Source organism: Elgaria multicarinata, chromosome 5, assembly GCF_023053635.1.
Source record: "Elgaria multicarinata webbii isolate HBS135686 ecotype San Diego chromosome 5, rElgMul1.1.pri, whole genome shotgun sequence".
NCBI lineage: Eukaryota > Metazoa > Chordata > Lepidosauria > Squamata > Anguidae > Elgaria > Elgaria multicarinata.
Window position 1 is genome coordinate 63,478,235 of NC_086175.1, and position 15,649 is coordinate 63,493,883.

Here is a 15,649-nt window from a genome sequence, read left to right on the forward strand (position 1 = left end):
ACCGTTACTATAATTCTGATTAGGGGAAAATTTAGAATGCCAGTAACGGTATCAGAGTAATTGCCAGTACCACTGTGTATATACTACATAGAAGGTCTTACCATTCTTTATCTCCAGTAATTAGAAGAAAATCAGAAAAGGTGCTGAGCTGATTTTCAAAAGTATAAAAGGGAGTTGTGAACTCTCAGCAATTATTTTGAGATACGGTCCTTTCTGTTTTACACTTATTGCACCTAGTGCATTTTTAAATCAAATGGGAACAGGCGTGAAGCAGCAAACTAGATCAAAGGGCATTTCTGATTATGTTTCTGACAGATTTTTAAAGTGATTTTATAGGAGCTGACATCAGAGAAAAGCTTAGCATCCATGCTTCACAAAACTGGATTATTTATACCTTTGTTATAAAGCAATCTTTTGTGGGGAGAAAAGGGTAAATTTTAAACATTTTTTTCTTCTGTTCTCTCCTGAGTAAAGAATCAGTTCATCTATGTTTTCACCTTGGGGGTTCTCCTAGTTTTATTATCTGTTCCTAGTTGGGGATTTAGAAATAATCCTGTCTCAGAAAACAGATAACAAAGATCCCATTTTCTCCTATTTAAACTAGATTTTAAATACATTTCTGCAAGCAATATATTATTTCAAAAACCAGTTTTTGGTCTGTATAAATATAAGCTGATGATTCTACGCATATACTGTGCTTTTATTGCATAAATATTGTACTATAGATCGACTATTTTAAATGTGCAAAAGTAAATTGCACGTTTAGTCAATAGCAAATAAATGGGAAAATGTAAGCATTCCTTGCTAAAACGATGAAAGGGGATAGCAAAATCCACATTCACATTCTCACATAAAGGGGAGAACATCAGATCTAAATGCACTCCAATAATAAAGAGCATACTTAGGGCCATATTTAACAATCAAAGGATTTCCACTTCATGCAATACACCAACAGGCTACTTATCTTTATGCATTCTCTCAGAAGACCCTTATCAATGTCAACAGGTCAATATGCTTTCCATACATATGGAACTGGTTGGAATGATCACCGGTTTAAATAAGCCACAGTGGCTTGTTTAAGCTGTGGTGCAAGCCAACATGTGCCACCCGCCATTTGCCTAATTACTTGCCTGGGCACAGTTTGCTGTGTCATCCAACCCAGGTAACATGTCTTGTTTGAGGGGGAAGAATCCTCAAATAACCCATTCACTGTTGCTGGGTTACTTGAGGGTTGCTTCCTCCTCAAACAAGCCATGTGACCCAGGTTCAAACAATACAACAAGCCACACCCAGGCAGGCAATTAGTCAAATGACACCTGACACGAGCCACGGCTTACACATGCTACCGTGGCTTGTTTAAACTACAGTGATCATGTGAACCGGGCCAATGCGTTTTGACACAATACACAAAAGCAGCTAGCGAAGTGTTCCACCACGCCCCCTTCCAGATCTCATGCAAAGATGGTAGAGGAGATCTCTATTGCAATATGTTCACTCATCCCTTTGTGCACACAACACACATTTTACCACAAAGTATGTACAGGTCTCTCAATCTGCAAAAGATCCATTCTGTTCACAAAGCCAAAGTGCCCTTGGACTATATGCTTCCAGATTGAAGACATCTTTGTGTAAATATATAAGAGTCATATTGGGTTTAGTCCCAAAGACTTATGTCTCAATTCTAAATTCCCTTCAAATTCTAAAGCTGTATTGCCTTTTGGGATAATGCCTTTTTCTGACCATGCACATTTAACAGTAGCCTGTCAAAAAGAAATAAAACAAGTATTCTTTCTCCATCACTGTACTTCTCTGATAGAAAAAGCTTAATTTGTTTAATGTATTAATGATTTTCTTTCTACTTTAGTAGTCTTTGCTTCCTTCAGCCATCCTAGCTACCAACTAGCATCCTTTGCTGTCCAGCACTCTTGTACTCATCTGCCAACTTCATTACTCCCTAAATGATGGGATAAGTGAAGGCAAATAAACTAAAACTCAATGAAAGGTAGCCTATTTGACCAAGAGTAATTTGATTGTTCTTGGTGAGGTCACATTCGTGTTCAGGAGGAAGCATCCTAGCCCCAGCTCTGTTATATGATTTTTGGGTAATATTTCAGGCAACCAGCTTTGATTAGTTCATCAACAGTTCTCTCTCGAAAGAGACTGAGGCCCTTTCTACACCTAAGGATTATTCCAGGCAAATGGAGGGATTGTCCCTGCCTGCTCCCAGGATCCCCTGTGTGTCATCTGGATGCACAGGGACGATCCCAGGGAATAAGGCAGGAGTAGAAACGGCACAGACTTAATACCTGTTAATAATACCTTGCTAACTTCTAGACTGGATTATGTAATGCCTTCAACATAGCATGCTGTCCATTTGAAGAGTGTGTTCCCATCTAGAACTTGCCTGTGAAAGATAATCACAAACTTCAGCTAAACCAGAATATGACAATGAGAGTACCTATCAACCTGTGTCCTAGGTAGTATATTGAATATTTTGTTTCCACACAGATTCACAATTTAAAATCCTAATTGGCATGAGATCTTAAGGAACACATCCTTCTATATTTGCCAGCATACACTGCAATAACTTAAGAGGAAAGCCTGCTCTGAGGGCTCATCTACACCAAGCAAGATATTCCACTATGAAAGTGGAATGAAAGTGGTATATAAAAGGCAGGAGCCACATGACTCCTTTATAGTGATAATGAAGTGCACTGCAGGATCTACACTACTGCTTTATAGTGTTAATGAAGTGCACTGACAACTGGTGGGGCCCATGACACATCTACACCAAGTAGGATATAACACTATGAAAGTGTTATGAAAGCGGTATATGGTATGTGTCATGGGCCCCAACAGTTGTCAATGCACTTCAATACCACTATAAAGCAGTAGTGTGGCTCCTGCATTTTATATACTGCTGTCATACCACTTTCCTAGTAGAATATATGCTTGGTGTAGATGAGCCCTAAAGGTCAAACTAGTCCATATGTTAAATGTGATGGCATTTAATTAAAAAACAACAACATGGGCAGTATCCTATTGTGCCTGCGGGATCAACTATTTACAAACCAGAGATTTTGTGGTTCTACAAGCAACTTGAAACAGGCAGAAACCATAGCTTCTGATATGGGACAGGTCAGATGAGCTTGCTGAAGGGAGCACTGGTGATCTGTCCCAATTCTGCTAATTCCTGAGTTTACTTTTAGAACTGCAAAGTCCCCTTTGCATATGTGGTTGCTCCCGTTGGCACAAAAGAAACAGCAGGAATGCAGCAGCAGCATAGAACACTGCCCCATACTTGCAGGGAGAAATCAAGACTATAGCACAGGGAAAGGGGTGCTTTAACCCTTTCCCCCTAAACTAGGATGCCAACAAAGTTGCTCACCTGAAACTGTAAGAGGTCACTGGCATCAATGGCAGTTCCCTTCTTAGAGTTAATAAAAGCTTGCGGGGAGGAGGTGATTTTAATCAGGACCACAGTGGTTGGGGGGAGCATATGCGCCATATTCCTGATCATTCCCTACAGTTCTTTCTTTCTTTTTTAAGAACCCAAACAAGTTAAATGCAATGATGGATTGTCTAGTTTGCCCCAAGGGCTTCCACCTGATATTATTTGGGTGGCTGTAAGGAATAGGGCCATTTCAGTCCTTTCTTAGGATGGGAGTTCTACAGCTTTGGAGCTAACGCTGAAAAAATTCAAAATCCCATTGTACTTCCAACTTCCTTTAAGGACAGAAATTCTAAGAAGGAACTTTGAGATTATTTTATCACTCACATAAAAGTACTCTTGTTTCTAAATCTGTATCATTTTTTTAATGCTAGGTTATTCATATTTGGTTATTGCTGATTTCTTGTTTTCCTGGGAATATTTCTTTTATTTGCCACTCTCCCTCAGCACTATCATCTAAGAAAATGAAAAAAAAAAGCATTTAATTTTGTCCTTGTAGTTTTGATTTGCATTCTATGATTACAATTGGACTAGGATTTTCGGCTTTTCAAATTACATGGGAAATAAGCTATTCAATTACTTTTTATAATTGTGGAACAGAAAGAAAATTAAGGAATACGTATGCTATGAAGATCTTTTGCAAGCTGGGAGGAACAAAATAAATCTTTTTTTCTTCGTTAGAAGATTAAAAATATAACAATCCTGCCACAAATCATATTGATTCCTATCAACAGTTTATTTCCAATCCAACAAAACAGATTGCTCACAACAAAATCAGCAGAAAACACTTCTTTTGCTGAAGTTCAGACATGATGAAGTATGCTAACTTCTTGCTCTGTGTAGAAATGTGGCAGAACAGAAGTCATTTATCTGAATCTCCCCAGAGCATTGTTGTGCAATGAGGCTTGCTTCTCAACTAACAGGATAATTTTTAGTTTTAACTCTTTTCTCCTAGATATGATAAGCCCTAGAGATGTACCCAGTCTAACTCTTTTGCTGGTAAAAACAAGTAATTTTCATATCCATTATACCTTGGATTTACATGTATAAAAACTATGGCTATGTCTCAAACATAGCTTACCAGATTTTAAAAAGGAAATAATAGCATTTTCAAAATTCCCTATAACAGCCTTCCCCAACCTGGTGCCCTCCAGATGTTTTGGACTGCAACTCCCAGCTGTCCTGACCACTGGCCATGCTGGTTGGGTCTGATGGGAGATCATTCATTCATTCATTTCATTCAGTTATTACATTTCTATACAACCCAATTGGCAAAGCTCTGTGTGATTTGCAAAGATTAAAACCTTAAAAATACAATATAATACTATACTATAAAACCAGTTACAAAAATATATACAAAATTAAATAATCAATCCCAGGATCTGTTGAAATCTTACTATATGCTGTCAAATTCCTGGGAGTAGGAGACAAGATGACAATGCTAGTGCCAAGTGGACCTCACTGGGAGATCATTCCATAATCAAGGGGAGGGGTCACACTGAAAAGACCATCTCCCTTATTGCCATCCCTTGGAGAAGGCACTTTTCCCACTAGCTACAAAGTTCCCTGGCAAGAACGGCGAAAGGAGCAAGTCCCCCTCTAGGAGAGCTACTGGGATTGGGTTTTTGCAGCAATGGCTGATGGGATGCCATCAGGAGGATCAGGGGAGGGGAGAGGGCGAAAGAACTGTTAATCAAATGTTGCAATGGATTTTATTCAACCCTACAATAGCCCACAGTCATACAATGGTGAAGTTGTGTGGGGAGTACCCCCTAAAAACTCAACAGTTGAGTAGAGTTTTCAGAGTGCGTTGATTAATGTATTGTCTGAACTGAGCCATTGTGTAGCATAGCTTGACCTTCCTTTTTGTAAACAACTGTGGTTGAGATATGTTGAGCTTTTCTGGTCTTCTGCTAAAAGCAACATTGACACTCATTGCTGACACAGTGCTGTTCTTTGATGAATAGGACCCTAGACATGGGCTTGTGCATCCCCTCTCTCATTTTATTCATTTATTTGAAAGTTTTACAAACTCAGGGTTGGAGATTTACACTAGATCAACTGCACTGACAGAAGTGGATTTACACTAGATCAACTGCACCCTCCTTCCCATGGCAGCCCCTCCAGCCCCCTGAAACTGCTACACAGAGAGCGAAGATATCCTGCTGAATGAGGTAAGTTTTGGTGTGTCGGGGGAAGGAGGGATCCCCCCAAATCAGGTTGAGGGGCCTTCCATGGGCATAGCCTTTCCTCTCACAGAAGACATTTCCTAGATCCAACTTCCTGATTAGCGTTAACTATAGAATCATATAATAGTAATAATAATAATAATAATAATAATAATAATAATAATAATAATAATAAAATTATTTCTTACCCGCCTCTCCCTTTGGATCGAGGCAGGGAACAACATTAGAACAGGAATCAATACATCTTAAAAAATCATGATTTAACATTGATCTGGATAGAAGGGACCTACAAGGCCATTGAGTCCAACCCCCTGACCAATGCAGGAATCCACCCTAAAGCATACCTGACAGATGGTTGTCCAGCTGCCTCTTGAAGGCCTCTAGTGTGGGAGAGCCCACAACCTCCATAGGTAACTGATTCCATTGTCGTACTGCACTAACAGTCAGAAAGTTTTTCCTGATGTCCAGCCAGAATCTGGCTTCCTGTAACTTGAGCCCGTTATTCCGTGTCCTGCACTCTGGGAGGATCGAGAAGAGATCCTGGTCCTCCTCTGTGTGACAACCTTTTAAGTATTTGAAGAGTGCTATCATGTCTCCTCTCAATCTTTTCTTCTCCAGGCTAAACATGCCCAGTTCTTTCAGTCTCTTTTCATAGGGCTTTGTTTCCAGACCCCTGATCATCCTGGTTGCCCTCCTCTGAACACGCTCCAGCTTGTCTGCGTCCTTCTTGAATTGTGGAGCCCAGAATTTTTGTGAACCGCCCAGAGAGCTCCGGCTATTGGGCGGTATAGAAATGTAATAAATAAATAAATAAACTGGACGCAATACTCTAGATGAGGCCTAACCAGGGCCGAATAGAGAGGAACCAGTACCTCATGTGATTTGGAAGCTATACTTCTATTAATGCAGCCCAAAATAGCATTTGCCTTTCTTGCAGCCTTATCACACTGTTGGCTCATATTCAGTTTGTGATCTACAACAATTCCAAGATCCTTCTTGTTTGTAGTATTGCTGAGCCAAGTATCCCCCATCTTGTAACTGTGCATTTGGTTTCTATTTCCTAGATGTAGAACTTGGCATGTATCCCTATTAAATTTCATTCTGTTTTCGGCCCAGCACTCCAGCCTATCAAGATCACTTTGAAGTTTGTTTCTGTCTTCCAGGATATTAGCTATCCCACCCAGTTTTGTGTCATCTGCAAATTTGATCAGCGTTCCCTGCACCTGTTGAAGAGCACTGGGCCCAGGACTGAGCCCTGCGGTACCCCACTCGTTGCCTCTCCCCAGTTTGAGAAGGTTCCATTGATAAGTACTCTTTGAGTCCGATTCTGTAGCCAACTGTGAATCCACCTAATAGTTGTCCCATCTAGCCCACTTTTAGCTAGTTCGTTAATCAGAATGTCATGTGGTACTTTGTCAAAAGCTTTGCCGAAGTCAAGATATATGACATCCACAGCATTCCCACAATCCACAAGGGAGGTTACCCTATCAAAAATGAGATCAAATTAGTCTGACAGGATTTGTTCCTGACAAATCCATGTTGGCTTCTAGTAATCACTTCATTGATTTTAATGTGTTTACAGACTGACTTCTTTATAATCTGCTCCAGAATTTTCCCAGGGATGGATGTCAGACTGACTAGTCTGTAGTTCCTAGGTTCCTCCTTTTTGCCCTTTTTGAAGATAGGGACGTTAGCCCTCCTCCAGTCATCCGGCACCTCACCCATCTTCCATGATTTTGCAAAGATAATAGACAAAGGTTCTGAGAGTTCTTCCGCTAGCTCCTTCATTACTCTAGGATGCAGTTCATCGGGCCCTGGAGATTTGAACTCATTCAAGGAAATTAGGTGTTCTTTGACTATTTGTTTATCAATCTCAAACTGCAATCCTCCCCCCTCAACTTCTGCTTCACTTTTTCCAGGGGGATCATAGACCCGCTTTTGGGAGAAGACTGAGGCAAAGTAGGAATTGAGCACTTCAGCCTTTTCTTTGTCATCTGTTATCAATTTGCCATCCTCATTAAGCAGTTGAACCACCATTTCTTTCCTCTGTCTTTTACTACTCACATATCTGAAGAAAGCCTTTTTATTGCTTTTAGCATCCCTCGCTAATCTCAGCTCATTCTCAGCTTTAGCCTTCCTGACGCCATTTCGGCACTTCTGCGCCACCTGTCTGTACTCTTCTTTTGTTGCCTGGCCTTCCTTCCACTTCCTATATATATCATTTTTTGTTTTCTGGTCATCTCTAAGCTTTTTGTGGAGCCACATTGGTTTCCTCTGTTGTCTTCTATCTTTTCTCCTTGTTGGAATTGTTTGTAACTGTGTCTTTAAAATTTCCTTTTTAAAATACTCCCACCCATCCTGCACTCCTTTTATCATTAGGCTCACTTGCCATGGGACCTTACTTATCATAGTTCTGAGTTTATTAAAATCAGCTTTCCTAAAATCCAAAGTACGTGTATGGCTACACTCCGCTTTTGTCTCCTTTATAATCAAGAATTCAAGTATGACGTGGTCACTTTCCCCCAGAGTTTCTGTAACTGCCACTTTATCCACGAAGTCATCCCTATTGGTCAATATCAAGTCAAGGATTGCCGATTCTCTAGTTCCTTCCTCCACTTTCTGTAGGAGAAAGTTATCACCCACACATGTCAGGAATTTCTTGGAAGGGCTGCTTTTGGCAGTATTTGTCTCCCAACAGATATCAGGGTAATTGAAGTCCCCCATCACTACTACATCACACTTCCTTGAAACACTGGCAATTTGTTTCTCAAAAGTTTTGTCCTCATCTTCTCCTTGATTGGATGGTCGGTACTAGACTCCGATCAATCTTCTCTGATGATTAAGGGGAAAACAGTGTTATGTCTGCACCAAGCCTGAGACCAGGACATATACATTTTATATATGTGGGTTGTTGTTGTTGTTTTTAAAAAAACAACCTGATACTTTTTATATTCACTGTTTAAAGAATCTGAATTCACTAAGGTCACTTCCAAGTAAATCTCCTCTAAGGGATGATGACATAATAAAACTTTTTCCCAACGTAACTATGGCAGGCTTAGTATGATCTGAAGTGACATAGAAACCTGATCCTTTCTAAGGATTAATTTGTTTTTATTAACAATACTTATATATCACTCCAAGCAGTATTTATCTATCTTCTGTTTGTTTGTTACACGTATAGTTAAAAGAAGGAATACTGTTTAACATGTTTTAAATTGCGAAAAATGGATTTTGCATTGGAAGGCGGCTATAACAATTCTGTATAGCAAAGAGAAGCTCAATTCAGTCAATTCAGTCCACAATGGATCAGTGGATTGGAAGTGTAGCACTTAACGTTTTGCACATGCAAGCTGATCTTTTATATGGAACACTGTTAAATATGGGAGGCAGGTAATTACTTTCAGGCTATATAATAAACAAATTACTTTTATTGCACCAGAGTTGCTGAAGTTAAAGTTTTGTTTTTGTCAATGCATATAGATTTCCATATTTTTGTGTGTTTTCAAAGATAAGTAGCACTTAAACAGTTTGCTGACAAAACACTTGCATTAATGAGATGCTCTTTTCTTTAAGGGGATTGAGAAGCTTTTCATAATAGGATGACAGCAGGATACAAACCTCGCAAAAAGTTCTTAGAAAAATAATTCAGCATAAAGAGGTAAAGAGATGTTAGCTTACTCTGTTTGCATCATATACTACTGAACCTATTTATTGCTTTTTGAAAATGACATATCTTGGCAACTAAACATCAAAGTAATTGATTGACTGTAAAGATAATATATAGACTGACCCCATTTTTATTTTACCTTTTACCTTTGTTTTGAATCTCCAAATGTTAAAAAGCATTATATACATTCAAAACCTGGTGTGGAAAGGGACAGATAAATACAATTAGATTTGTTTTTAAAATAGATTTGCTGAAGAACAGGTATGCATTAACATTACTTTTGTCTATGTTTTCTTCTGCCGTTGCTGCATTTGTAGCAGCTATTTCTGACAGCACCTAGAAAAATCAGTATCTAGATATTTCACATACCTTTTGTTTGATGATCATGTCATTGATTTCATCAAGATCTCCCACAGTCACGATTTGGGATTTTATCACTCGATCCAATAGAGAAAGCCAGTCAGTGAGGTCTGCCCAGGCCTTGTTGAATTCAGCCAGGGCTGGCACCTCCAGAAGCAAGGACGATGGCATTTCTTGTTTGGAGATGGTAGTTTCCCGGGTTACCAGAGTTTGCGTAACCACAGTAACAGTTTGGTCAGGAGAAGTTACTGAAAAGTGGGGAAACGTTGTGGCATTATTGACTAAAAAGAGTAAGATCAATCATTCAGTTCAATGACAATTCTCCACTATCTTGGTAATTATCTTGGCAAATTCATTTGCCATGTCTACATCAATAGCAGAAACAAAAAACCTTGTTTTTAATCAAGGGCATTTATTTAGGTTTATTACTGGGCCAAAGTTTTCTCTCCACTTTTGCATGGCAGTTCTTCCTCTGAAAAATGGAGAGAGAATCTCATTCCTTTTCAGAGAGCATTTCTAAGAAATTTTCAAAGATGGAGGTTGGCTTAATTTATTTAACAGGCAAGGTGCTCTAAAGCAAGTTTTTCCTCTTTAAAACATTTTTTTTAAATTGCCACAAACGATCAGCAGCTGGTGAGGCTCTCCATCTTTTCACAATCTTCCGACTTCCTCGTGGCTGCTTTGCACTTCCTATGTCAAATCACCATGGAAACAATGCTAGCCAACCTTCTAACTTCCTCTGGCTGCATTGCTCCTCCTGTGCTAGATAGCATTGTTTCTGTGGTGATCTGATACAGAAAGAAAATGAAGCCGGAAACAACTCAGAACGCTGTGGAGAGAACGAGAGGCTTGCCAGCATTGATTATGGCTGGCAAGGCTTCTTTTAAAGGGTGAAAATCAACAAGAAAAACAAAGCTACCTTCAATCACCCAATCTTAGAAAAGGAGTCCAACCCCCCAAATTCTAAGAAATGTCTCCTTTCCCTCATCCCAATATTTGGGGAAGTATTCTTTTTACCCCCACCACCCACAAATTGCAGAACAAGGAACTGAAAGGAAATTCAATACAACACTATACAGGTTATATCAAAAAGTACTATTCCTATTGCATGACCTGCTCTTTCTTCCCAAAATTCCAACTCTCAATACACCTAGACAAATCAGAAACACCAGGTGTAGCTGGGTTTTTCCAATTGAGGTTTCACATAAAACAGCAGATGTTTCCTAATGTCTGGTAACCTTTTCTATCCTTCCATGAGAACCTGAACTCAAGTCAACTGGCTTTTCAAACTGTTTTTATCCTCAAATGTCTTGTGGAACCCTACAAACATTATATTATTCTATCACTACACTTCCTTGTATCAGCTAAACAAGATTTTATATTGGATTAAATGATTTGCAAATAAATACTCATCATTACAACAATAGTCAGTCTCTACTGCAGTTCATTCCACCCATAAACTTGCACTGAAAGTCTAGAACATTCTTTTATCACCATGAGGTTGGGTATGACAGAGGGGTTAAAATGTTGTAAGGATTCAGTTACTAGGATATAGCTTAGAGGTAGAGCACAATCTCTGCATGCAGAAAGTTCCAGATTCAATCTCTGGTTTCTCTAGTAACAGGTGGTATGGAAAAATTGTCTACCTGATAACTTTTTGACAAGCTGTCAGAGTAGACAACCTTTAAATAGATGGACAGTGCCATGATATAAGGTAGCTTCCTATGTATAACATTAGACCTGTTTTTCATTGTTGTTACTTTTCTTTGCCTGCCTTTGCAGCTTTCCACACAATGTTGTCTTTCCCCTATACAAGCCAACTAATTTATCATCCTGTAGTGTGGAGCAAAAAGAACACAACAGCTTAGGCAATATGCATCCGTTCAAATAAATATTCTCCCTCTTTTATTAAGATGATCTAACTTATAAACATATTTACTTATAAGGACATGAGGTTCCAGGTTCTAGTTAAAAAAGTATTAGACTCTAAAGGGTGGCAATGGCTTTTGTTTGATAGGACCTAAAGAACCATTGGGAGTCATAATTGGGTTAGAGGGACCATTAGAATGACTCTATAAGGCAGTTCCTTATAACATGTCTGCATTAGTATGCTCAGTTGAAACTATGAATGAGGGATAACTGAAAAATAATATTATGCAACATGTCTGACCTTTATGCTATTTAGATTAAGATAGGTGAGACTTTAATTTCATTTCAGTTTTGATAAGAATTTATCAAAAATTTCCAAAGTTCTCCATATTAGGGACAAAAAGAACTTAAGATCTGCAAAATTCAAATATGGGAGAAAATGGCAGATTTGTCTATCCAGGCCCAGGGCTTCAAAGTCTGGGTTTGAATATTTGTGTATTCAATCATGTTAGTGCTTAATTAGGGTTGCAACCTTTTTTTCTCTGACAGGTTTCTCATTGTGGTGTCAATAAGTACCTTTGAGTAGTATAATTATGAAATTACTAAGTACCCAAGGAGATAAAATATTAGGTCATTCATTGTTGAGATGACTGGTCAACAAGGTCAAAGAATGACCACAACTATACTGTCTTGGAACCCACATACCTATATTCAAGCTTGAAATATACAAAGAATGCATATCACCAAAAATAACCCTTGTCACCATAGTGCAGCAGCAAAATGTGTGTAATATCCTTCAAATAAGAAGAGAAGAGAAATAAGAGCTTGACATCTATTATGCTGTCAAGCATTAGGAAGCTCAAGTGGAAACAGAAATGGTCCCAGATTGGAGAAACATAAAATGTGTGAAATTCCTTTCATAGTACTTGAGAGGATTGATTGAAAATATGTTCTCCTACAGCAGTTTCTATTATAATAAAATAACAGTAACGATAACAGCTGTTAGAATTGAGGCAAGGTCCAATCCTGAGAAAGGTAAAGTATACTCAGAAAAACAAAATTAATATCTCGTTGCCCGTCCTAGATTGTGATCTCCAGCCTCCAAGCATAGCATCATTGATCCTGCTAAACAGTACCCTCCTTCTTGGTAGATCTGACCCCAGGAGCACTGATGCCCTGCTGTGGCTGAGTCAGACTCAGGTTAGGATCAACTAAAGGGAAAATTCAATGGCAAGTCTGTAAACAGGAAATCAGTCAAGCCCAGTGTGGCGTTACACCCCACAAGTCAGTTCCCAAATGTATGTCTGCAGTTTGTAAGTCTGTGGGTTTTAGAATGTTGGCCTGACTGGGTGCAGTTAGAATGTTTTTTTTGGGGGGGGGGGAGGAGTGGTATATAAGGGAATGACTGAGGGGATTGGGGGGACTTGTTAGGTACTCTTAGGGCCTTGCTAGACCTGCTGGCTTACGCCGGCAGGGAGGCGGGGCCAAGGCACGCTACCATTAGCGCGCCTCCCCCAGGCTTCCACACGTCAGACGTGCAGGGCCGTTGCGTCCCTGCGGCGTCCGCCATTTTTTTTTTTTTTTTGCTTAAAGGGGCCGGGTGCGGCCCAAAGACTCCGGAAACTGTGTTTTTTGGGGGGGGGTTGTACGGGGGGGGGCGAAGGATGGCAGGGTGGGTGGCAAGGGGGGGCGGGTGACAGAGGGAGCGCTGTGCGCCACCGCTCGCATTGCCCCGGCAAGCGCCGCTCGCCTGCTTGCAAGCGGCGGCGGTGGCGCGCCCTCTGTCACCCGCCCCCCCTTGCTATCCACCCTGCCATCCTTCCCCCTCCCCTCTCTTTCCCCCCCACCCCTGGGCCGATGGGCACAGCGCTCATACGAGCGCTGTGCCAGGCCGGTCTGCGGCTTTTCGCGGCTCCTTGCGAGTAAGCGAGGAGCCACAAAAAGCCGCGGAAGTCTCCTGAGGCCGGAGCTGGGGGAAAAGCGCGCCATAAGCGCATTCGCTTATGGCACGTTGGAGGATTCCCCTGTGCGTCATCTGGACACACAGCAGGGAAACCGGGTCAGAAGGCGCGCTAAGGCCTCATTCAGGAAGGCCCTTAGAGTCTTTAGTGCTCTCTGTGTTTAGAGTACTTAAGCTCTGGGAAATTTGAGGGTCAGTGTAGAGAGTGGTGTCTTTGGAGTGTGGTGTGCACGTAGTTGATGTATATTAATCAATACTGATAATAAAGAAAGTTCAAGAGTGATTGTGTGAGAAAAAGGAAAGTGCGTATGTGAATGAGTGAAAGGATTTATGAAAGGTTTCAAAAAGGTTTTTAAATGGTTTATTTGAAACAAAGCTTGTGTACTTTTGAAAATAAATTTTGATTGTTTTGTTTTTAAACTACCACAAAAATCCCACGTGTCTGTTTGGCATTTATCATCTAAAGTTTACTCATTTAACACCCACTCTGACAATCATTCACCTCAGCACATATAACTCACAGTGTTTTATTTTATATATTAAAATCCTTCTCCATTTAAACCCCTTTCTCCACATAGTTTGGAGGAAGGTGGGTTTTATCCCTTGCCTCAGGCGTATCAAGCGGTGGTGCTTGGCTTGAGCAGGGAGTAGCTGCGGCCAGGTCTGTTGTTCAGAGGCTGTGTCGTGGCACCCAGTGGTATCAGTCTATCAAAAGCGCAGTTCAAGGCAGGAGTAGTCAGTAAACAGGCAATGGTTAAAGAATCATTATTACCAGTCAAGAAGAAGAGTTCCAAAAGAAAGGTCTGAGGAGTGGCCAAAGCCCAAACACAGGAAAGCAGTAAAACACACAGTCCAAGAAGTAGAGTCAAGCAGGAATCCAAAGGTCAGTGAAACAAAGTTTCAAGGCATTTGAGTTGGCAGTCATACATTCTTCCAGCAGCAAGCCAGAGCTTCCAGAGGCCCACCCAGGATTCAGCTGCATCGCATCGGAGCCTTTTGTAAGAAGTCTTTATTGTGAAGAGGGCCCGATTCATGAAGATTCTTTCATTCATGAGAAGCCCTTCTTTGTAAATGGTTCATTTGGCCTTCCTCTTGATACTACAACACTCTTGGGAGCAAGGGTGGGGTGTCACTCAGTCTCTGCCTCAGTGGCAGAGTCCCCCACTTCTTGTGGGGATGGACCTGAAGCCATCTCCCCTGGGGACCCAGACTCCTCCTGGTCTTCTGACATGGGCTGTTCTCCAGTGTTCCTTGTCTCTTGGAGCTCTAGTTCCTTCTCTGAGGAGGATTCATCAGCCGGCGGCACAACAACTGCACATATGCATCCCGGAGAGTTGGCAATCCAGAATCCTCTCCAATTTTGTAGGAAGATGTCTGCTTATTATCCCCATGTTGCAGATTGGAAATGGGCAATGACTGCCAAAAGAGTGGTTTATGGCAGTCTTGCAATGTAGACCACTGTTAATACTGATTTTGATTTCCAGCCGATAATAATAAAAAAATCATCATCCAGGTTGCAGGCAGTAAATGTTAAGCTACAGAAATTGCTCTGTCAGACCCCTCCAAATCCAAATGGCTTAATTTGCATTGATTTTCATGCACAGACATTGCATTATTTAAAAACTAAAACAAACTTTACATTATTCATACAAAATAAGACCTCAGAGAAAGAACTGCTTTTGTTTCTAATGTGTGCACATCTGTGAGTGTGTGTGTGTGTGTGTGTGTGTGGAATCTGCTGCCCAATCATAGGTAGTTTTTTTGAGACCAAAAAATGTAGTTCAAGTGAACCCAGAAGAAGGGGAATCACTCTGTGTTGATTTATTACAACTCCATAGGATTGCAAGAGTGAATTTGTGAGAAAATACATGTTGATGCTGATTTCTAGATTTTGAGGAGGAAAGTAGACATAAATTATTTCAAAGATAAGTACAAGAACAAGATTGAGATTTGAAAATTTTAAAGTCAATGATAGTATACTTCAATGTTGATTCCATCTAACACCCAATATTCCTTTGCCACATCCATGGTTTTACTTCTTTATTCTAAGTAAATTATTCTAAATGCTTTCTTGACAGCCATGATGTGGGGCAGAAAACATTCCATGGAAAGTTTTCAAGGTCTTAATTTTTCCATGGAATTTTTTTCCATTT

The 15,649-nt window shown here is 40.4% G+C and overlaps 1 protein-coding gene across 4 annotated transcripts in view; it reads right to left on the reverse strand.

Moving 5' to 3' along the window:
• Nucleotides 1-15,649, reverse strand: part of DMD (dystrophin) — a 1,279,927-nt gene that overhangs the window by 356,252 nt on the left and 908,026 nt on the right. For all 4 annotated transcript variants that reach the window (XM_063126497.1, XM_063126496.1, XM_063126495.1 and 1 more), the window contains exon 51: nt 9,677-9,915. In XM_063126497.1, coding sequence (XP_062982567.1) covers nt 9,677-9,915 — 239 coding nt within the window. The remainder of the gene's footprint in view (nt 1-9,676; nt 9,916-15,649) is intronic.